The sequence below is a fragment of the Cricetulus griseus genome, chromosome 2, assembly GCF_003668045.3.
Source record: "Cricetulus griseus strain 17A/GY chromosome 2, alternate assembly CriGri-PICRH-1.0, whole genome shotgun sequence".
In the NCBI taxonomy this organism is placed as follows: Eukaryota; Metazoa; Chordata; class Mammalia; order Rodentia; family Cricetidae; genus Cricetulus; species Cricetulus griseus.
The window spans coordinates 377,457,641-377,481,850 of NC_048595.1; the positions used below are offsets into that span (position 1 = coordinate 377,457,641).

Below are 24,210 nucleotides of genomic sequence, written 5' to 3' on the forward strand. Positions count from 1 at the left end.
CTCTAGGAGTGTCTGCCCTTCCTTGCCTGCCAGGGAAGTGGTAGTTGCCACTTGTCCTAAGTGTATCTAGAGGGCTGGAACTAGAATTCTGACTTCTCATCTACCCCTGATTTTATAAAAGCTGCCCCCTTTCTTTTTTCTTTTCTTTTCTTTTTTTGGTTTTTTCGAGACAGGGTTTCTCTGTGTAGCTTTGGAGCCTATCCTGGCACTCACTCTGGAGACCAGGCTGGCTTTGAACTCACAGAGATCTGCCTGCCTCTGCCTCCCGAGTGCTGGGATTAAAGGCGTGCGCCAGCCCGGCCAGCTGCCCCCTTTCTGAACCTCAGTTTCCAACTATGATAGCCCTTGTGAGGCGTCTGAGTGCATCTGATTACTAAGACTGGCATGTAGAGTTGCCCCTAAGCAGAGTTAGGGCCGATGTGTGATTGGCAGACCAAAGACACTTCAAATCGAGGTGGTAAAGCACTAAGGATTTCAGAGAGGCAAGACATACCCGGAAACCATGTGACTGGGGCCCAACTCTGCTCTCACCTAGCTGTGTGTCTGTTCTGGGCCTCAGTTTCTCTACCTGTAAAGCGGAAAGATTAGTCTTGTAGATCCCTGGGTTCTCATCCTGTGTGTGTGTGTGTGTGTGTGTGTGTGTGTGTGTGTGTGTGTGTGTGTGTGTGTGTGTGATGTACCTGGCCCAAGAGCTCACTGGAGGTCTCAAATGTCACCTCCTCAGGGAAGCTGCTGCTAGTCCTTCCTTACTCTTCAGTGTCTGATTCCACAGCATCCAACTCTCCTGTGTGACACAGAGCCCTGGCAGCTGAGCCTGTGTTCACAATAACATCCTCATTTCCCTAAAATTTTACTTCATTTTTGATGATTTGATAGATAATTCTAGTCTTTTATATATTATTTTAGAAAGATTTATTCTATTTATTTATTCTTTTATTATGTATACAACATTCTGCTTTCTTGTATATCTGCACACCAGAAGAGGGCACTAGATCTCATAACGGATGGTTGTGAGCCACCATGTGGTTGCTGGGAATGGAACTCAGGACCTCTGGAAGAGCAGTCAGTGCTCTTAACCTCTGAGCCATCTCTCCAGCCCCGATTTATTCTATTTTTAATGTGTGTGTGTGTGTGTGTGTGTGTGTGTGTGTGTGTGTGTGTGTGTGCAAGTGCCCAAGGAGTTCAGAAGAGGGCACCAGGTTCCTTAAAGCTACATTTACAGACAGTTGTGAACAGCCTTACCTAGGTGTTGGGAACTCAACTAGGGTTCTTGCAAGAACAACCTGCATTCTTATATTTTTGATTGTGAGCCTAGCCTTTAATGGCTGAGCCATCTCTCCAGCTGGAGTAGCACGCATTCTTTTTTGTTTTGTTTTGTTTTTGAGACAGGGTTTCTCTGTATTGCTTTGGGGGCTGTCCTGGAACTCACTCTGTAGACCAGGCTGGCCTCGAACTCACAGAGATCCGCCTGCCTTTGCCTCCCGAGTGCTGGGATTAAAGGCATTCGCCATCACCTGACTGCAGCGTGCATTCTTAACTGCTCAGTCATCTCTCCTCCCTCCTTTAAATTTATTTATTATATTTATTATTTATTCCCTAGCCCAGGTTGACCTCAAACTACCTGTGTGGTTGAGCATGCCCTCTACTTGTGATTCTTCTGACTCTACCTCTGCTGTGCTAGGATTATAGGGTGTGCCACTGTGCCTGTGTCCGATGCTAGAGATTGGACCTAAGATCTTGTGCATGCTAGGCAAGTACTCTACTAACTGAGCCACATCCTTAGCCCTAGACTTTCATTTATTTATTTTGACAGTACTGGGAATACCCTCTATGATCTAGTCACAACCCCCAACCAGAATTGTAGCTCAGCACTATGGAAATAAGAAAGACATCATTTACATTCTGAGGTTCTATCTATCTATCTATCTATCTATCTATCTATCTATCTATCTATCTATCATCTATCTATCATCTTTGTCATTTGTGGAATCCCACTCTGACTAGGCTTGCCCAATGACCATCTGGCTGAGTGATGCTGACTTAGGTGCAGTGACTGTTTCTCTCCTCTAATTCATGTGGCTACTGTGGAGGCAAGGAGTAACTTTCAGGACCTGTAGCTAGGCTGTCTGAGCTGTGTCATCCACGGTAGGGGGGGTAAGCTTGGGAGTAGGGGCCAAACTGACTCCCTCACATGTCCTTCTCTGCTCCCTAGGGCTCCCCGATTCACGCTGACATGGCTGACAGCATCTTGCCACCCTCATCTGCAGCAGCCCAGGCCCCTGAGCCTGGAATCACGGAGCAGCCAGGGCCCCAGAGTCCCCCTCCATCCCCTCCAGGCCTGGAGGAGCCACTGGAAGGGACAAACCCTGACATCCCACACCCAGACCTGGCACCTGTTGCCTTCTTCTGTCTGCGACAGACCACAAGCCCCCGGAACTGGTGCATCAAGATGGTATGTAACCCATATCCTTTGGAGGCCGGCGTGTTTTTCCCCAGCCCAGGGGCCAGCATGGGAAGGAAGGATGGGTGGAGCTGCTTCCTGGCCACTGGCCTGTCCACATGGTCCTCTGGCCAGTAGAACTGAGGGCTGTGCCTTGGTTAGTGGGCACATAGCCATCAGGGGAGATGTCAAGGATGGAGGCTGGACCTGGGGTTTTGTTGAGCTGAAGCTTCTGGAAGCTGCTGATGGCTATTTTTCTGATAAGGGACCAGCTCCCTCAGTAATAATCTGCTTGGGGCACTGAACCCATGAGCCCTTATTGTTTCTGAAGCCCCACCTCTCGTCGCTATTGCATGGGGGATAAAGTTTCCAGTTCGCAAGCTTTGGGACACACATTCAAGATCGTTCACAGGTTCCTATTACCCCCCAGGTTTCAGAGCTATGTCCTAAGCTAGCCCAGCAGACCCTCAGTACCCTGGCCCAGCACCCTCCACAATCTGCTCCCCATGGGTTCATCCATGCACCTGGGCTTCATTCCCTCTATCTAAAATGCTTTTCCTTCCATCTTCACCTGGCCAAATCCTTTGCCATACCCTTCAAATCATATTGTCAGCATTGCCTCCTCAGGCAGTCCTCTGTGGTCACCTGGGGCTCTTCATGTGGCCTCACATCAGGTTGCAGATTTTTTTTTTGAGGCAAGATCTCATATAGCCAAGGTTAGATGTGTAGCTGAGGATGACCTTGAACTTCTGATCCTTCCACCTCCAGCACTCAGGAGAGAGAGGCAGGTGGATCTCTGTGAGTTTGAGGCCAGCCTGGTCTACACAGCGAGTTCTAAGACAGTCAGGCCTGTTATACAGAGAAACCCTGTCTTGAAAAACAAACAAACAAACAAACAAACAAACAAACAAACATAGTGAGGAAAACTTAGGGGGCGGGTGCAACATGTTAGCAGACAGTGTCCAGGCCAAAGAAGAAGTGACTGCAGGAGGTTTGAGCTTCTTTCTTTCCCTCCCTCCCTCCCTTCCTCCCTCCTTTTCTTCCTTCCTCCCTTCATGCCTCCCTGCTTCCCTGCTTCCCTCTCTCCTTCTATGTAGCCCTGGTTGTCCTGGAAGTCTCTCTTGAAGACCAGGTTGGCCTTGAACTCATAGAGATCCTCCTGTCTCTGCCTACCACGTACTGGGATTAAAGATGTGCACCACCACTGCCCAGCTCTGTGTTGGGCTTTTCAAGGAAGGTAAACCTTTGGTGTGGATCCCTCCATGACTGGTGGGTTTGGGATTTCAAAGCAGATAAGGCTAGAGGACCAGGGAGATAGCAGAACAAAGTCAGAGGCCTACTTTGGCAGGTGCCAGGAAACATGTTGGGTGCTGTATGATGTTGAATAAATCACTGGACCTCTCTGAACTTTTGTGGGTAGGCTGGTCACCATGGCTCTGGCCTGCAGAAGACCTTGGCTTGGGAGTGTGACTCTGACAGTTTCTGGCAGGGCTGACTGGGCTGACACGGCACATGCTGTCCCAAGTGCCATCGAGAGGTCCCTACCTGGGAGTTGGCTGGTGTTCTGTCTGATGAGTGTGTGTGACTCTGTGCCGCTCTTTTCTCTGAGCCCCAGTGCTGGTGAGATGTCCCCTTCCAGCTTTGGGAGCCAGGGTCACCATGCTCACCCAGGGTGACAGTGCCTAGCCTTGGAACTCAGACTGTCACCCAACTAAACTGACGAACTATATTGCTGACTTGTTGGTTAAATAGGGCACTCCAGTCACTCTGCCCATTGGCTTCACCCTCCCTGTCTCCTCTGCTCAGTGAGTCCATTTTGAGTAGGACTCAGTGGAGCTGGCTTGGGAGGGAGAGAAGGGGCCTTTGGTGGGGCTGGATAAGAAGAAATTTGGTGGCTGTAGAGATGCTCAGTTAATGAATGAAGGAGCTTTGTAACCTGTGAGATTAAGATATCCTTTGTTAGAAAACACCAGCCAAACGCAAGCCAGAGCATGCCAGGGGTAGCAATGCAGGGAGGCCAGAGAGAAGGGGCTCCCATGTATCTTGTCTGTCTCTTTAAACCCTATCATGTCATCCTGACCTCACCTTGACCACGCCCTAGTGGGCGTGGTCAGGCACACCTGTAGCCAGCTTCTAGCAGTTGTGGCTTACACTGTCCTCTACACTCAGTAGTTAACAGTGTGTGCTTTCTTGCAGAAGACCCACGGACAGCTCACAACCACTTGTAACTCCAGCTCTTCCTGGTTAGATTTTTGTCAACTTGACACAAACTAGCATTTGGGAAGAGGGGACTCAACTGAGAAAATACCTCCATCCAGATTGCCTGTACACAAATCTGTGCAGGCATTTTTCTTTTCTTTTCTTTTCTTTTTTTTTTTTGGAGTCAGGATTTCTCTGTAGCTCTGGCTATCCTGGAACTCACTCTGTAGACCAGGCTTGCTTTGAACTCAAAGATATGCCTGCCTCTGCTTCCCAAGTGCTGGGATTAAAGGTGCGCACCACTATGCCTGATTGGCATTTTTTTTTTTTTTTTTTTTTTTTTTTTTTGATTAGTGGTTGATGTGAGTGAGCCCAGCCCAAAGGGGGTGGTGTCATCCTGGGCTGGTGTTTCTGAGCTGTATTAGAAAGCAGGCTGAAAAGCCATGGAGAGCAAGACAGTAAGCAGCACCCCTTCGTGGTCTTTTCTTCAGTTCTTGTCTCCTGGTTCCTTCTTTGACTTTCCATCTTGATTTCCCTCAGTGATGGAGTGTGTGACCTGAGAGCTGTGAGCCAAACAAACCCTTTCTTCCCCAAGTTGCTTTTGGCCATGGTGTTTAGTCACAGCAATAGGAACTCTAATTAAGGCAAGCTCCAAGGGATCGTTTGCCCTCTTCTGGCCTCTTCAGGCCCCTGAAGACATATGGCACACGTGCAAAAATAATAGAAATAATTTTAAAAAGAGAGATTTAGCCAAAGGATACAGTTCAGCTGCACGTCTCCTTTTGCTGTGGCTTCTGCCATCTTCATTCATCTTCCGGTCACTCATCCGCATCCCTCCTCCCTCCACTCTTACCATCTACCCGCTCCCCAGTTCCGTTTACTCTGTCCTCTTTCTCTACCATCCGTCTTCCGTCTCCTCCTCCTCCCTCTCACCTCCTCCATCTTCCTTCAGTGTCCGCTGTCCCCTTTCTTTGACCGTCCACCCTCCCGTTTCCTCCATCCCTTATCTGCACCCCTCTCCCTCCATCCTGTCTTGCCTTCTCTCCCTCCTCCTCCTTCTCTCCCTCCTCCTCACCCTCCACCCCTCCTCTGGCCATCCTTCTCCATCTTTCCCTTTCCTCCATCTTCTTTCCTTCTTAATCCAATCTCCGTTCCCCACAACCCTTTTCCATAGTCCTTCCTCTTCTTCCATTTACAGTCCTCTGTCCTCCACCTTTCCTCCCTGCTCCTCCTTCCTGTCTCTATTATCCATTCTCAGCCCTCTTCCCTCCCCTCCAGCTTCCACCTTCCTCCTTTCTCCTTCCTCCTTTCTCTTCCTCCTTTCTCTTCCTCCTTTCTCTTCCTCCATCTTGCTTCTTCCTTCAATTCTCCTCCTCTTTCCTCATCCTCCATTCTTCTTCCACTTCCCATTTCCCTTTTCCTCCTAAACTTCCTACACCCTCCATCTTTTGCCTCTTCCAACTTCCACTTCCTTCCACCTCTTTCGTTTCCCCCTCCCTCCCTCCCTCTATCCCTCCCTCCCTCCCTCCTCCCTATCTCTCTCCATCCCTCCCTCCCTCCCTCCCTCCATCCCTCCCTCCCCTTTCCCCTCCCTCTTGTCCTCCTTTCCTCTTGCTTGGGAAAGTCTCTTCAACCCTGAAGTCTGGTGCTGTCAGTGACAACAGTTGAGGTTTCTGTATTGAGGTGGGGACTCAGTTCTCAGATCACAGCTGGGGCAGTGCCAAAGCAGAGTAAGGTCAGGGATTCCAGGCTCAGAGACAGTTAGTCTAGAAGCTTCTGTGTTGGAGTCTAAGAGTTTACAGGGAGGATTAAAGACCAGATTACGGGAAAGTTGGGCACGTCAATAATCTAAGCTCTGAAAAATTCATGTTTCAGATGTGTGAACTTGGCAGCTGGGATGTTGTGTGCCTGGGGTCCAGGGACCCGGGACTTGGGGCTGTGGTCACAGAGCTGAGGCTGAAGTCTCTTAGACAGGTAGGTGGGAGCCAGGAGACTGCTGTATCAACAGGGGACCCTGTGGCAGGGACTTTGGGGACCTCAGAGCAGGCTTCAAGTGCTCAGAGACAGCCTTATTGGAGAGGGGCCTCCTATCGGGCACTGAGGACCTGCTTTCCTGGTTGGAAATGTCTTTCTGACAATCAGTGGGAGCATTGTCAGACAATGTCTAACCTAGTCCTCCTCAGTGGGAGGAGGTTAGGGTAACATTTCAACTGGTCCTTTGTGGGTGTGTAGTACTTAGCTTAGCTCTCCTGTGGGAGGTCACAGGGTGGGGTAACATTTAACCTAGCCTTCATCAGTGCTGTGGAGACAGGGCAGCACTTAGTCTAATGCTCATCTTTAATGGAGCCCTGCTTGGATTTGGGCTGTTAGCATTTGAGGGTTTGGACTGTCTGGCACATTGTAGGATGTTGGTCACTTCTGACCTTTGGCCCATGATGCTGGAGTATCCCTAGATTACTGTGACCACCAAATATGACCCTTTGCTTGTGCAGTCTTCACAGATGGTGGCTCAACTCCTCACTAAAATTGAGCCTGGAGGATGAGGGCCTGAAATGTCAGGTCAGGCAACCGAGAGCTGCCCACTCATTACCAGTCCCAGGCAGGGCAGGGTAATGGGGGTTAGCCCCCCGACAGTGCAGCCTGAGCTTACCCTCCCTGGTTCCTGGGGCCCTGGCCCAGGCTTCTTTGGAATGTGGTGCTCCTGACTCAGCTTCTTGTGCAGCTCAGAGCAAGCAAGGGCTGAGTCACTGCCTGACTCACTGTGAGCCACCAGGCTGTGGGTACCCTCGTAGGCGGGGACCCCGCTCACCCATGCATCAGCCCACTCCCTGCCTGGCCTGGGCCTGGGGCACTCACTAGCAACAGGGAGGCCTCTGGCTTTGCAATGCACAGACTGTGCCATTTGACTCACAGAGGAGAGGAGTGTGGCTTGTGGAAGTCGCTGCCTATCTGAGTCACACAGACTGGGGCTGTCTCTTCTGCTCATTGCTGGGTAACTGTGGCCAGTGTAGTAGCTCCTCCAAGCTTCAGTCCCCCTGTGGGTGGAAGAGGGTTGTGGTGTCCCTTCACAGAAGGAAGAAGACCAGTGTCGTAGGTGAGGGGGATGCAGCAGTGGAGCATCACAAAGGAGCAAGGCTGACATGGTTGCCACCGTGTTGAGATTTGTGGGGTGAATGGGCTCTCATGCATGCACGCACGGCTCAGTAAACATTTTGCCTGCAGGAGATTCAATAAGATGCCAGGCGACAGGCCCTTAGATGGAACGCAATACCTTCAGAGGACTTTGTTCCCAGGGAAAATCTGATTCCATCTCTGTTATTAACATGAGTCACTGTGAGTCTGGCTGTTCATGGCCAAGCCAGTGTCAGGGCAGACATTAATTGACCATGGCATCTGCCACCTGTCCCCCTCCCCAGCATTGTCTAATCTGGAAGCCCCCTTCCCACTTCCATTGGGCTTTCAAATCCCCTTTTAGGGGTAAGTGGTTGCATATGCTCATGTTCATTGCCTATTCCGGAGAGTCACTTTTTCCATCTCTGTAATGGGGCCATGACAGAGGATTAAAGGTGGCTCCCTACAGGTCTGTATGCCTGCTATGGGCTAGTTGGAGAGCTCTACCTGCAGCATTGTCTTTAACTGTTCTAGTCTTCTTAGAGACGGGTGCCTTCATAACCCCATTTTACAGATGAGGACAGTGAGGCTCATAGAGGTTAAGTTACTTATCCTATCAGGCTATAAAGCCAGCATGTGGCAAAGCTGGCCTGAACCCTCAACTTCTGTAACCCCCAGCCCCAGATTTATCCAGAACTCTACTGCTACCTGAATCCGGGTAGCACACTCTGTCTGGGGGCCAGAAGTTTGACTGACAGCTTCAGGCAGTGGGGTGAGGTCAAAGTTCCCCAAGCTCTTAGTGTGCATACTCAGGAACCTCCTGGCTATGGCCAGTGGGGCATATCTTTGGGTCTGCAGCTCCTTCCTTTCCTGGGTGCTCCTGGACCAGTGACAGACAATACTGAGCAGGGGTAGGAACAAGCACGGTGGGGAAGACAACTGGCTGAGAAGGCCTCTCTTCTGCTTGGGATCAGGCAGGAGACACCAGCCACTGGGTGACTTTGGACAAGTCCCCTCTCTCTGGAACCCTTTGTCTCTCTGCTTGCAGAATGACAGGACAGGCAGCAGTTTGGAAGGAAGCCAGGCAATGGCTTCTCTGCTGCCATCTTCGTAGAGCTCCAGTCCCCTGCCTGCTGGGGCTGGTGAAGCGGCCAGTGGCTGGTTCTGGCTGAGCTGGCCCATGTCTGGGTAGGGATGGGACAGGCCTTGCTGCCCCTGTCACATCCCTGGAGGTTTATGCTGGTCAGGAGAGACTCAGAGTATCTATCCATGGAGTAAATGGGAATGATGAGCCCAAGGGTGTCCACTCAGTGCCAGGTGTCTCAGAGGCCAAAGTGCTGGTCATTTTGTAGCTCTAGGAGACAGGACTGTGAGACCTACCAGGAAAAAGGACTTGGGGACCCTGCTGACAGGTGACAGATCCTAGAGTGTGGTCCAGGGCTCTAGAGAGGGGATTAGGATGGGGATGTTGCAGCCTTTGGAGCTAGTGTTGGATACAAGTGACTCAGAGTGACGCCAGGGTGTCTGCATCTTGGTGTCTGAGTGAATGAAGACCTGAGCTCAATGCCGAGTGGTTTTGGGTGAGGTCTTCCCCTTGCTGAGCTTCTGCTGTGTGTCTGTGTGACAGAGCCATGGTGAAAACTGGTCAGGAATATTGGGATGGAATGAGAGCAGAGCCAGCACTGGGCAAGCTGCTAAGCACTGAGTATCGTCATACACATCCTGACATGGCTGGTAGAGCTAGCAGGGCTTGCAGCAGCTGGGTAGCTGGGCATTGGTCTGTGGTGATGGGCTCAGGAGCCCAGGGATTTAAGTGGGAAGTGTGCTACTCCAGGGTAAGAGAAGGCATAGTGTGTGCATTCGTGCGTGTATGCTCATGCGTGTATGTACATGTATGATGTATGCTGGGACACTGTAAATATAGCAAGGGAAGGACAGGCTAGCGTTGCAAAAGACCCCCATCACTGCTGCCCCTGTCTCAGTCAACTAGTCTGGCCCTGTCTCTGGACTTAATTCCTCTCTGTTCTGCTACATCAGACAGGACCCCAGGCTGCAAAATAAAGGCTTCTTGGATCTCTCAGTGTGTATGTGGGGATGCTCTGGGCCACTGGCAAGTCCCTTCCTCACCATACCTGAACCTTTTCTACCCAGAGGGTCTGGGGCTGGGTTTTTGCTGGTCCTTATCCCTCACACTCCATGTAACATCTGGCCTTGTTCCCACCCCTTCTCCCAGAGTGGAGACAGGGGCTCAAGCTTTGTTTTTTCGGCAGCACCTTGCCTGGATATGCTTATCCCCTTCCAAGCTCTCCTGTCTGTCCAGGGCTCTTGGCTATGGAGTTGCCTGGAGGAGGGAGGACGCTGCTGTCTCCCTCCCCCCTCCCTCTGTCTTCTCGACTCAGCTGTGGGGTCTCCTGGTCTCTGCAATGGGCTCAGCACAGTGTAATGGCCTGGGCTCTGGCAATTCACTCTGATTGACTGCCCTGTTCCCTGACATCACTCTATGTTCTGTCCCAAAGCCCAGACACCCCCTTCTCTATGCTTCCCCCCCCGTGTTTCCTGTTCCCTATTGTCTGTACTATTCTCTCCCCCTTGTTCAGTGCTATGAACTCCCACCAGCCCCACACAGCCCAGCTTCCCCAGACCCCAGAGAGCAGGGCTTGTGTCTCTGCTGTCCAGTCAAGCCTGGGGTTAATGTTGGGTCAACATTCCATCTCCATGTTTGTGTCCCTGCGGTGTGTGTGTGTGTGTGTGTGTGTGTGTGTGTGTGTGTGTGTGTGTATGTGGGGAGTGTGCTAACTCTATGCCTTTTAACTGGGGTAGGGTGAGATGGAGACCTAGGAGGGGGTGTGTTCACCCAAGGTCACCTGTTGAATGTTAAGAGGTAGAGTCCCTTATAATTATATATTATATGTCATAAGTAGGCTGCTTAGTTAGAGCCCAGCACTGTGGACCCTCTGTCCAGGCTGCCTGGCTCAGCTCCCTCTGGGTAGGAGGGGCTCTCTGAAGGGAGTTGTCCCCTCCCCCTCCAACCCTGGCCTAATGGGACAGTCCAGACGGTGGCAGGCACTGCCGGGAGAAGCAACACATGCCTGGGAAATTGTTCGTTTCCTCCATCTGGTGTGGAGAAAGTTGTTTTTCTCAGAAATAAAAGTCAGAGTCAAGTACCATCCCCCAAGATGCAACTGGAGGCCAGAACAGAGACTGTGCTCCAACTGGTCACCAGGGTCCCAACAGTCAATGAGAGGAGCTTGGCCAGGCTAGGGATATCCTGGAACTTCTGGGCAGTCTCAGGCTCTATGCTGGAGAGTTTATGTGATGAGAGCTACAGGTGAAGAGGCTGCCTGTGATGGAGTCTGGGAGCATTGGTGAAGGTCATCTGCAGGAAGGGATCTTTCCATCTGGGTCTTGCTGTATGAATAGGAGTTTCCGGAATGGTTGAAAGAGTGTGATTCTGGGAGAGGGAATAGTGGAGATTTGTGGGCCTGGGACAGTGAAGCAGGGACTTGAGAGCAGGGAGTGGCCAGGCAAGGGCTTGTACTTGTAACACTGGGTGGTGGATGGGGACATGGCAGGTGAGCAGCAGGGATGGGCCATGGACACACTCACTTTCTTCCCCCTTTTCTTTTTAAGTATTAACTTATATACATATGTGTACATGTGTGTGTGTGTGTGTGCATGTACCATGACAAGTGTGTAGAGGGGTTCTGAGGGAGAGACAGAGCCTGCAACCAGCCAAAAGGTTCCTGCAGTGACATTGTTTGACTGCATCTGTTGTTCATCCAATGGGAGTTGGAACTTGCTGCCTCTGAATGGAAGCCCAGTGAGCACCAAGCAAGTTCAGGCGCTCAAGGTGTCTACAGAGCTCCTGGTCTCAACCCTTCTGATGCAGAGTGGTGGAAGAGCTGGGAAGAAGAATCCTGAGACCACAGTGGCCAGATAATAAGATCAGCTTGTCCCAACTTAGAAGCCCACCAGAGCCTCACTATGAGGAATAGAAGGAGGCCTAGGATAAAGACGCTGTGTAGGGCCACCCAGCCCGGAGGTAAGGGTGACAAGGGAGACATGACATGAACTATGAACATGACATGGACTGGCTGGGGACTTAAAAGTGACTGAATTCTAGTTTGCCTTTATATTCTGCCCAGGGCCTCCAGGCTGACTGACCTGCTGTCTTCCTTAGACCATCAGGATCTTGTTGGGAGACAAATGGCCCTGTTTGTTTCCCTCAGAGAGGAATCAATAGTCTTTTTAATCAGACAGATGTCTTCCTGCTAATTTCTCTGCAAGTTGCTGCACCCTTGTGATCTGCCAGGTGGATCTGTGTAGTACTGGGGCAGACACCTTGGCCTCTCTGGGCACTGTGTCCCGCTGGGGCAGAAGTCCATCTGGGGATGAAGCTTCAGTGGGAGCTGTTCCTAACCCTGCCCTGATCACTTCCAGCTGGTGTGATGAGGCCTGGCTCAGGTCTGTTCTCTGCTGGGTACAAGCGGGGTGATGTTGGGGTTGAGTCACCCTTTCCCTGGGTGTCAGTTTCCTGACCCATGCAATTGGGAGCTGGAGTTTGCTGTCATGCTGAATTTGTCCCCGGGGGACATTTGACAATGTCTAGAGGCAAGCCTTCTCCCATGCATGGGACAGCCCATTCAGAGAACTGCCTGCACCCACAGTCACTGGGGCTGAGGGTGGGAACACCAGGTCTGGGGGAAGGACAGGACCAGTGTGAGCTGGGTCTGGAAGAGCCTGAGAGTGGGTCTCATGCAGGTGGGACGATGAAGCTGAGCCCTGAGAAAAGGGTTTCCTATACCACCCAGGCCACATTCACTGCTGGAGCTGCCATCACCTTCAGTGCCATGTGTCCAGCACCTTCCAGGAACCCACCTGTCCATCTGTCCTCTGTCTACACATCTACCTATTAGTCCATCATCTGTCCATTTAACCACTCACCCACCTACTCATCTCTTCATCCATCCATCCATCCATCCATCCATCCACCCATCTATCATGATTCATATACCCATTCACTTACCTACTCATTCATTCACTCATCCACCCACCTACCCATCCTTCCTCTCTCCCACCCATCCATTCACCTACTCATCAAACCACAGTTCACCCACCCATCCAACCACAAGCCCATCCATCCATCCATCCATCCATCCATCCATCCATCCATCCACTTACCTGTCTCCCATCTCTCCATTCATTCATGTGCTCCCCCACATCCACAGACCCTCACATTTGTGCATCATCTATTTGTCTTCTAGCCATCTCTCACCTGTCCTCCATTAGGAGGCCCCCTGCCTTCTGTCCACGCATGCATCAGCTCTTCCACTCATCTGTTGGTTCATATTTGGCAAATGCTAGTTGGCCACCCTGTCCCCATTTTTAATGCCTCCTGTCATTTGTCTGTGCCAAGACAAGCCTATGCTGGGCACTGTTATTCCCATGAAGCCTTTTCAGGGGCTTTGATATACAATGTATACTCCCCCTTCTGCTGATTAGAGAATTCTTGTGTTCAAGCTCCATATCCCATGGATGCATACCTCTTCTCCAGGCCTTGACCCGCATCCCTGTACAGAATAGACATGTGGCAAGGCTTTTGATGGAGTGCCACTTAACGGGCAAAGGCAAAGTGGTAGAAATTGTATGGACAGTGACGAGACTGGGTGGTGGTGAAGACAAACGGCCTTGAATGCCAAGTAAGTGTTCAGGTCTGAGAATCAGAGGCTGGGGGTGGTGTGGTGCAGGGCATCCACACTTTTGGTTTTGGAAAAGCTTCTGGGCTACATGTGGGAGATGATTCCTAGAAGGCAAGGCTGAAGGACGGGACCATTCAGAAACTCCTAAGCTGCTTGCTTAGGGATGTGGGGTGAGAAGGATGGTCTGGTGGTGAAATGGACACATCTCCAAGGTAGTTGTGGTGTGCAGAGGAGAGGGTGGTGAGGAGATAGTGAAATGGACTGGTCAATAGGGTGGAAGGAGGCTCCAGAGGGTGGTGGACAGGTTGCCAGGGTGGAAGGAAAGTCCAAGGGCTGTGGGCCACTTCCAAGGTTGGTGGTAAGGTAGAAATGCACAGGAATGTGTTGTGGACTGAGGAGAGTGTGACATGTCCCTTTTCATGTATGATAAATTTGGGGTTGACAGAGATCTTTGATGCAAAATTGGGGGTGGAGCTCTTGCTTGGCTGCAAGTGAGTCTAGTCTTGGAACAACCTTGGAGTCTGATCATCCCATGGAAGACTGTCAGCAGTGGGTCAGGGAGAAGAGAGGTGGGACCACAGGGCTGGCACCTGGGACCCAGTGTTGGAAGACAGAGTCCAGGAAGTGTGAGGACCAGACTGGGACTTGGGGTGACTCCTCTAGCCTGGGGAGTTCCTAGGACAGGTGTCATATGCTGGGGCTCATGAGCTCTTATGAGGACAAGTTGAGTTTCATGGACCTGTAGCTCAAATTTTTCCTTCCTTCCTTCCTTCCTTCCTTCCTTCCTTCCTTCCTCCCTTCCTCCCTTCCTTCCTTTTTTTTGAGACAGGGGTTCTCTGTGTAGTCCTGGGTGCCCTGTAACTCGCTTTTGTAGACCAGGCTTGCCTTGAACTCACAGAGATCCTCCTGCCTCTGTCTCCTGAGTGTTGGGATTAAAGGCGTTCGCCAACACCGCTGGGCTAGCGTTTCTTTTTACTAAACAGCAAAGGTGAAAATAAACCCACTTCAAGCAGTAGCTGCTCCTACCATCCAAGGGAAGAGTCACAAGTGTTTTCTGTCATACCAGGGTCACTGCTTTTGGATTAGCAGGCACATCCTTCATGGTGACAGATTGTCACACAACAGACCCATGGCTGGGTCTTGCTACTAATTTTGTTGGTAAGAAAACATATGTACTTATCTTTTTCTTGGTGTGGTGGCTCATGCCTACAATCTTAGTTCTTGGGAGGCCAAGGCAGAAGGATTTCAAGCTTGAGGCCAAAGGCTGGCTGCCTTTAATCCTAGCACTGGGGAGACAGAGGCAGATGGATCTCTATAGGCTCAAAGCCAGCCAGGTCTATGTAGAGAGTTCTAGGACATCCAGGGCTACAGAAAGAGGTCCTGTCCCAGAAACAAAAACAAAAAACAGAAAACAAACCCCCTTAAAAGTCTGAAGCCAACCTGACCTATTGAGTAAGACGCCATCACACAATATATGTGTATAATTTTAATATTTTAAATAACCATTTTAGTATAACAGGTTCCCTTTCTCCTTAGAAGTTTTTATGTGCATTGGTGTTTTGCCTGCATTTATGTCAGTGTGAGGGTGTCAGAAGCCCTGGAACTGAAGTTCCAGACAAGCGTGAGCTGCCATGTGGGTGCTGGGAATTGAACGGAGGTCCTTTGGAAGAGCAACCAGTGTTCTCAACTACTGAGCCATCCCTCCAGCCCTATAGGCTCCCTTTCTGTTCCTAAGTTCTTAAAAAAATTACACTAAAAATTGTTCTGGGCTGGTGAGATGGTTTAAGCTGTTAAGATATGAAGTTACTTGCTGCTAAACCTGGCAACCCAAGTTCAATTCTTAGAACCCACATTGGTGGAAGGAGAGAACAGACTCCCATAGGTTGTCCTCTGACCTCCACACATATGCCATACCACATACATATGAATAAATAAATAAAAGAATAAAATCCATTATTTATGTGCTTAAGATAGAAAAGATGAAGAACCTGTGTTCTATAGGAAGAGGGGTTGACCAAGCCCAGTGCTGATGGCTGGGAGTGAGGGAGAGGTGGTTGTGGGTGTACCGTGTGTGTGTGTGTGTGTGTGTGTGTGTGTGTGTGTGTGTGTAAGTGCACTCTGAGTGTTTCTGTGGGAACACACAGGTGAACATGAACAGGTGTGTGTTCTGGGGAAGATGTGGTAAAGGACATGTTACTGAGGAAAAGTGTTGCCATCGCTGCCCTGTCTCCACTGGATCTCTGGCATCAGGGATCAAATGTCCTTCACTCTGGTTTCTAAGCAGCAGGCACAGAGGGAGGCTTCCGTGAAGGAGTGTTGCAAGAATAATGAGCAATGGATGTTGAATAAGGAATAGTAGATGTGAAAAAGGAGAGGAGAGGGCCTTCACAATGGGAAGCTGGGTGACAACTCCCTCCCCAGCCTCCCCGGTGCCTCTAAGCAATGGGAGTCTTACCTGCAGACATCCTGTGTGGCTGTCCTAAGGAAGACTCCCAAATTTGCAGGATGGGGTGGTCATGTTCTGCCACGAGGAGCACAGGGTGGCTGGGATGAGGTGCCCCAGTCTGGTCAATAGTGTTAGTGGGTTGCCTTAGCAGATGTGTTCACATCTGGCTGCTGAAAGGGCATGGCGAACTCTGTGGGTGTTTCTTTGAGGTGGGCTCCTGAGGCCATGTCTATCCCTGAATGGCTGTGGCCCTGGTGACTGCCCCACCCTCTCTTCCCCCGTGTCCAAGTGGTATGTCTGGCAAGTCTTCTTGGCCAGAGCCTCTTTCCTGTGGGCCACCCACCCTAGGTTCTCTCCCAGGCTGGCATCTCTATCTGTTCACTGTTGCCTCCCCCAGTCTGGCTGTCTGTGCCAGGCATCATAGCTTACTGGACATATGGGAATCAGAGACTGGACAAATCCACTGAATTCTCACATGGTGGGGACTCTCTCCCCCCCTTTCTATTTCTTCCTTTTTTTGAGACAGAGTCTCAAACTTGAGACCCTCTTGCCTTCGCTTCCTGAGGTCTAGGATTGCAGGTGTGTGCCACCCTCTTCCAGCTTCTGTTCAGTGATGTGAAACTCACAGGTGAGCTCACCCTCACTCATCGTAGGGTCCAGACAGTTCCCTACAATTTGACTTCTGTGATCACCACTCAGTTTGCAACCATCTCCAGTCTTTGGAAGCAACTTGGTGCTCGTCTCCTGTGCGATTTCCCCACCCTGCTACTATTCTGCGTGCTTTTGCCTGATTTTAGTTTTCCTAGACCTGCACTCAGATGATCTCTCTGTGTGTCTTCATCACTCAACAGAGATTCCTCTATTCTAATGTGTGTATTGGTTGCTCATTGTTTTTCCTGGCTGTATAGTATACCACCATAGAAATATCCAACAGAGTTTCTCAGTCTCGACATTGTTGACAATTTGGGCCTACTGATTCTTTGTGACAGGGACTGTCCTGTGTAATGTAGGTGTTTGGCAGCATCCCCAGTCTCTATCTACTAGATGTCAGAGCTTGCCTCTCCCAGTCCCAGCCTGAGTCTATGTTCAACTTTAGTAGGCATTATTAAACAACTCTCCAGAATGACTATTGTTTGTAAAGATTAGTTGAGTAGATGGATAAATGAATGAATGAGTGACTGGATAGCCTTAATCTCCAGCATTCAAACACAGTAGCCACTGTCCCTGTGGCAAACACAATATGACCACATATTAGGAATGGGCTGGCAACAGGGCCACACTCTGGGGACCTCCAGGGAATGAACTGAACTTTCTTTACCTCAGTACGCTAATGCATATCAGATATACAGCAGGCACTCCATAGATGCTTGGGGACTTGGCTTCAGTGAAACAGAACTGGCTCAAGACCCAGGCTATGAAGACCAGACCTCTGAGGTCCAAGGCATGAACTCTCCACTATTCTGGAAATAAACTGAGGGGGCTTGATAGACAGATTGCCTTTCATGCTTGCTCCCTGTCATGGAGGACTTAGCCCCAGCTACCTTCCTCTGCTTGACATATTTAGACAACTGAGTAGAGCCCCAGAAAATGGATCAGATTTCAGATTTGACAAGAATAAAAACAAACTTGGCCACCCCTGCCTAGCCTAACACCCCTCTCCAGTGCCCCCGCCCCCAAGTACAGAAGGCTGTCATCAGCAATGCAGGAAGGAGGGTGGTGGTCGTCATGGTAACCATGCAGGTCTCTGGCTGCTCTCTGAGAGAAGGCTGCCCTGGAGGACCTGCTTGGGAGAGTGGCTCTCAGTCCCCCTACTTGGTCACTCTTCTGCCTGGGCCTGGCAGGTGTGTGTGTGTGTGTGTGTGTGTGTGTGTGTGAGACCTTTTCATGGCGGAGTCCAGTCCCTGGTAGCCCTGAGCCTACTCATCCTGGTCCATGTTCTGGTCTTCTTAGGACTCAGTGCTGGGCTATGGAGTTCCATATTGATTCAGCTTGGTCTTTTAAGACTGGGGTGGCAAACACAGCCTTGCCTTTCTCTCCTAACACTGCCACTCAAGAAGAGCAAAACAGGGTCCCCTGAACACTCAGCATCAGGGAAACCCAGGTCTAAGGTGCTGATCCCAGTGTGGCCAGGGTGTGGTTGAGAACATAGAACCTGGAGCCAGCAAGAAGCAGTGCAGATTCTACCGTGCCACATGCCATAATGCTGGCTGCCTCAGTTTCCTTATCTGTCAGTTGGCTGCAGCAGCAGTACTGTCTGCCAGGGTGAGGGACTTTCCAGAGATACCAGATACTACACCTTAAACTTGGACTTCTGTGGGTTGCCCGATTCTTTCACTGTCATTGTTTTTGAGACAGGGTCACTGTAGTCCAGGGTGTTCTCTACCTAGTGATGCCCCTGCAGTAGTGGCAGGTGTGTTCTACCACACCCAGCCAGGCTGACACTCCTTGGAGCGTAAACTGTGAGGCAGCTGTCACTCAAAGGGCTTGTAAAGACACCTTCAGTGTCCACTCAAGGCCGTAGTAAGCTGTGAGCAGAGAACATTCAGGTGGGATCTCTCTTCCCTCCAAAATCCAGGAGAGCCCTGGCTCTGCTGTCAGAGAGGCTCCTCCTGCTACCCCTGCTGTGCTGGCTCTGCACCCTGGGAGGGACCTCTTGGCTCCTTGCTGCACATGCTGACATTCCAGGTTTGTTTAGGATAGGATCTGTTGCCCAGGCTGGTCCCAAACTCACACACATCCTGCAGGATCACAAGCCTACTCCTGGCTTGATGTCTGGCTAGAAAGTTCATTAGCAAATGCTCTTGGTCACCCGGGAGGTGTTTGCAATCAGCAGGCGTTCACTAGGCACCTGGTATACAGCAGGTACTCCATATGTCCTCATTAATTCTCTTCGAGGCCTTGAGGATGAGTGGGGAGGGCTGGTAAGGGTCCAGGCTTCTGTAGGGTTCCCTTAAAGTCTGGCTGCTGGTGGGGCTGAGGTGTTGGAAGGTCCCTGCCCTCGACAAGGTTGTTTGAATGTCATCTCTTGGGCCTGCTGAAAAGCCAGCTTTGCCACCAAGGAAACTGCATTGATCTGATGGACATTGATTGGTTCTGTAGGCTCCTCAGGGGTATTTGTCACCTGCTCTGGGACTGTTTAGGATGGCAGGTAGTGCTTGGACAGGTGGGGAAGCTCAGGGCTGGTGGGTTTGTAAGAATGTTGTGACTCAGGGACCCCCAGGGGTCAAGGTGCTATGAGCATTGTTTCTGTTGTGGCTCTCGTGTGCTCAGCCAAGTCTTTGTTTCCATTACCTGTTCACGCATGCTGTCTCAGGATTGAAGAGGGCTGCTCTGTTGTCACCCAACAGGACTGAGAACCCCTAGACAAAGAAGGTAGGATGGTAGTGTCCCCATTGCACATCCTTAGATGCCAGTCCAGGCCATTGTTTCTAACTGTGAGAAGTAAGGGGAGCTATTGATTACTCCATTCTCTTATGGAGACAACATTCAAACCCTAGAATTCCTGTTCTACCCTCTTGGGGGTCTCCATCTTTCCTTCCATTCCCCCAGAATTCAGTCTTCTTGAGCTCTAGGCTCCTAGGTGCAGATGACTAACGGTGGGAAAATAGGTATTGGATCAGGCCACTAAGCTGTCCAACCTGGAGGCTCTGACTCCTCTGCTCCTACCTTCCCTGCATGCATGGCCCGGTTCATCTTCCAATAGGCTTGGAGCCTTTCATCCTGAGCCAGCGGGAATGTGTCAGGAGCTGTGGGCAGCAGTGCCGCACTGGCCCGACTTCTGAGCCTTGGAGTCTTGAGTGAGTCCCAGGTCCTGCCATCTGGGATTTCCCCTTGTTCCTGAGGCCAGCAGGAGCTGAGGGTCCCAGGGACTGGTCTTGCTGTGCTGCCTGCAGGGTCGCTGTGCCATGTTCAGGGTAGATGAGCTACAAAGGAAGCAGTTGGCACTTGGAGTCAGCCTGAGCTTCAGGGGGACTTTGGAGACACATTGGCCCTCCAGACCCATTTCCCTCTCTCTCTCTGATGTGACAGTTAAGGCCATGTCCCTAAGGTGCCTGGCATGAAGCATTCATAATGACTGCCAAATTCATCACTGTGGTATGTGCTAGTCTGGGTGGGTGGAAGGCTGGGCACCAGCTGGGGAGGGTGAAAGGTGGAAGCTTTTGGAATGGGTGGCAGATGAGTGAGATTGTGAAGGATGGGCAGGAGTCTGCCTTAGAGGGAAGGTGATGGCATGCAGTGGGTATGCTTGCTACCAGCAAGAGGCTTGGAGTGCCCCGGGGCCAGCAGGAGATTCAGCCATTGAACTCATTGATATCTGAATCCAGGGGTCCTTGGGTGTCAGGGTAAGGGGGTGATGGGGATCCATGGAAGGCTTTAGAGAGATAGACATGCATAGATTAATCTGGAGAGGACAAATTAGTTTGGGGGCAAGAAAATATAGGTATAGCTGTACATGGAGTGCTGCCTCTGCAGCTGGCTGCTTGAAGTAAATTTCCCCTCCGCTCCCCACCAAGACAGGACCTCATGGACGTTAAACTAGTTTTAGACTTATAATGTAGCCGAGGATGACCTCCTGCCTCTGCCTCCTAAGTACTGCTTGGACTATAGGGATTGGCTACCATGCTACCATGGTTGACTTTATATGGTTCTTGGGATGGAACCCAGGCCTATGTGTACACTAGTGAAACACTACCAACTGAGCTGAATCTCTAGCTCTACAATACTTTTGCTTGTTTTGGTTTAAGTTTTGTACCTCTAATTGGTCCTGAACCTCCTGTCTCAGCCTCCCAAGTGCTGGCATTACAGATATGGACCAGTACACCTGGCTAAATCTGTTCCTCTTTGTGTCTCTCTTAGTTTCCTCCTTTCTATGTGGGCTTCTCAAAGAGTCTGAGAATTCTGGGCCTGACATCACATGGGACCCACTGGAGAGGCAGGGACCAGAGCTGCGGCCCCAGGAGAGGCTGGTACTGGGTCAGGGATGTGCTGTGGCTCAGGGAAGCAGGGACAGCATTGCAGGGACAGGACACATGACTGGGAGGGAACATTGGCCAAGGAGCCCAGCAGGCCTGGTGTAGACAGATCCCAGCCATGTGACCCAGGAGTGGCCTTGAGTTTTCCCATCTGTAAATGGGCCTGCCAGGTGCACTTGGGCTTGGGTCTGCAGGAAGGACAGAGGCAGCAGAAACTGGGCTGTGAGAGGGAGGTGGGGTGTGTGTGCGTGGGATCAAGGGGAATGGGGATGCTCAATGGTAATTAGAACGTTTGAACTTCAAAAAAGTTAATTAATGATGAAGCTGCTTCTGGAGTGATGCTTGGGCTCAAAGGGGGCCTGGCAGCGACTGAAATTAATTACAGGCTATGGCGGGAGAGTGGCAGCCAGGCCAGGGACAGGAAGGAGCAGGGCAGGGATGGAGGCCATAGAAGGCAGCTTTCAAGGTGAGCAGGGTCTGGGGACCAGAGGGGGCTGTTGCCATGGAAACTAGGTCAGCTCTCTTAGCAGGCAGGAGGGGCCCAGTCCACTGTGGTTGGTATCTGGCTGTGGTGGGCTGGCGTTGCTTTATGGTGGTATGATCTGGGGTTGAGCTGCGTGTCCAGGGCCCCCGAGAAAAGCTCATGTATTCATTCAGCAAGCCTTGGTTAGCATCTATCTACATGCTGTTATGGACTGAACTGAGAGTGTGAATCCCAGCAACCCAAACTTTGCTCTAGAAGTGGGCAGAGATAATGAGCGTCATCTCCTTGGTCTAGAAACGAGAGCCGTGTCAAGCTGGAGGGCTGTTGGGGAGGGGCTTCTGGGGTTGAAGAGATGGGTGGAACTCCTTGTAGGCAGTGCCTGGAAAGGATTAGCCCTCGAGAGTCCTGGGAGCTATCTCCCAGTGGAAGGGACAGTTCTTGGAAAGGTCCTGAGGTGGCATGTGCTTGAGACCAGACAGAGTAAGCGGGAGGCTGTAGGCTGGAAGGAGGCAGTCAGGGGAAGGAGAGGAAGGTAGGGTCTTGCTGGTCAGCTTTGGGAAGGGCTTCAGAACTTATGCCAGGAGAAGTTGGGAGCCATAGTAGGCTCTGAGCAGAGGAGGAAGCATCTCCCTGAGTGTTTTGTTTGTTTGTTTTCCAAGACAGGATTTCTCTGTGTAGCCCTGGTGGTCCTGGAATTCACTCTGTAGACCAGGCTGGCCTTGAACTCAGAGATTCGCTTGCCTGTCTCCTGAGTGCTGGGATTAAAGACATGTGCTGGCCTCCCTGATGTTTTTAATGGCTCACTGATACCATTACAGAAGAGGGGTTGGGACAGCCTTTATGTACCTGTGAGGTGCTCCTGGACTCCAGTAAGGAGCTTCTGGGAGCTTAGAGACAGGAAGGGGCTTGCTTGAGACCCCAGAGCCACTCTATGCTGGGACTGGAGTTCACATACAGGCCCTGGTCACTGATGCTGCTGGGTGCTCTGACAACACATAGCCTAGCCACTCTGTCTGTACCCAGATGCTAAGTGATGAGGTCATGGATAGGAGTGTTCAGACAGCTGGTGGTAGGGGCTGCCATCTCCCTCCTAGTAGATGAGAAACACTTCCGGGTCAGTCATCACCTTCAAGGGAAGCCAGTCTCCTCAGTCTGGAAGTTCACCCCTGACACTGACTTCAGTTATTCATGCTGTGTGTGGTTTAACTTCATTTTGCCATGCTGCATTTTCATTTTACCAGGATGCGCTTTCTTGGGTACAGATCTCCTTAGGCCCAAGGGCTTGGGCAAAAGAGGAGATGCCATGGGGGAGATATGAGCAGACTCTAGCCCTCTCAGCTATATCATGACAACTGGGGGGCTGGGAGGTTCACAGCTGAGAGAGCTCTTTGAATTTCGAGCTCCCTGGTTAGGTAGATTGAGATAGGCAAATGTGGATGGAGTCAGCTGTGGCCCAAGAGCGGTTGTTAGCAGGGGGAAGGGGGCACTTAGGAAGTTCTCTGCCTGGGCTGCAGGATGCCTCATCCTGCTGGTGGCTCGTGGCTGAGTGAAGAACTGATTTAGGTTCTCTGGCTCCAGGCAGACTCTCTGGGTGGGGATGGCCTGGGAGCCTCAGCCGGAGGGTGACTGTGATCTTCAACCATGGAGATGGGCAGGTTGGGAGAACGTGTCCAGGAGGTCTCAGAAATGCAGTAGAGTCCTTGAACTGGAAGCAAGAGGCCTCTGCAGAGGGAGGGTTGGGTGATGGGAGAAGGGGGTCAGAGAAGGGCTTAGGCATCAGAGCTGTTGGGGCTGGGAACTTTTCTGGGAACCACTCCCTCCTGGGTGGGACCAGGAGCATCCTCGAGTGGACGCTTTGATGGTTTTGGTTTGGTTCCTTGCAGGGTGTGGCCTCAGTCTTACTGCTGTGTGTGGGGTACAGTCTTTGAAAAATTGAACCTGAGCCATTGAGGGGTCCACAGGGTGGGAGGGAAGGCAGAAATGGTCTGTGTCTGTTCCTGGGGTGTCACATTCAGGAGTGTAGCACCGTAAGCCATGCTGCCACCAGTTCATCCTTGACTCCGAGTACATGGTTCGAGTGTGTGAGCATGCTGGTCATCCTGCTGAACTGTGTGACCCTGGGCATGTACCAGCCATGTGACGACATGGAGTGCCTGTCAGACCGCTGCAAGATACTACAGGTGAGCTTCTGAGTGGTCCCCTTCCTCCTCCCAATCTCAGGGCTCTACCCTGGTGCAGCTCCCCACCTCTCCTACCTAATTGCTTCCTCCATCAGCTTCCTTTGCTTTCCCAGCTGAGGCTCCTCACCTCACCCCATTCACACCAGCAAAATACAGTGGCTGACACTTCTTTGCCTATAGCCTGCCTTGGCTCCTGAGTACCCCTTCCCATGACTTTTAGGACTGTCCTCTTGCATTTCTCCTGCTTTTACTCCCCAGGTTCTGGGTTGACCCTGATGTGGTCATCTGCATGGATTTGAGCAGGGTGTGAAGAACCAGAAAACAGGGCTCTGGGGCTGCACCCATTTTACAGAAGTAGAATATTCGAGGCCCCACCCTGGGAGCCAGACCTGAGTTTCATTTTAATCCTGGCATGCAGTTTCGGTGAAACCTGGGGCGAGGTGCTTGACTTCTCTGAGTCTTGTTTCCTTCCTTGTAAAGTAGGCTAACCAATGGTCCTTGTCATTGCCTGGGCTAAAGCAATGAACAGAATGGTCTATGTGACCTTGGGCAACTTCATCCCTTGTCTGTGGGCTAAGTGACTAGGGCTTCTGAGGTTCTTTTCCTGTCCCACCTTTGACATCACAGTGGCCCTGACCCCCGCTTCCACCCTGAGAGCTCACTCTGCCCTGTGCTGTC

General features: G+C 51.2%; 1 protein-coding gene across 1 annotated transcript in view; it reads left to right on the forward strand.

Annotated features, from left to right (window-relative positions):
* Positions 1-2,218: 2,218 nt before the first annotated feature.
* LOC100769169 (voltage-dependent T-type calcium channel subunit alpha-1I) overlaps positions 2,219-24,210 on the forward strand; it is a 102,201-nt gene continuing 80,209 nt past the window's right edge. The window contains exons 1-2 of the mRNA XM_027404045.1: positions 2,219-2,463; positions 23,421-23,532. Coding sequence (XP_027259846.1) covers positions 2,234-2,463; positions 23,421-23,532 — 342 coding nt within the window. The 5' untranslated portion in view covers positions 2,219-2,233. The remainder of the gene's footprint in view (positions 2,464-23,420; positions 23,533-24,210) is intronic.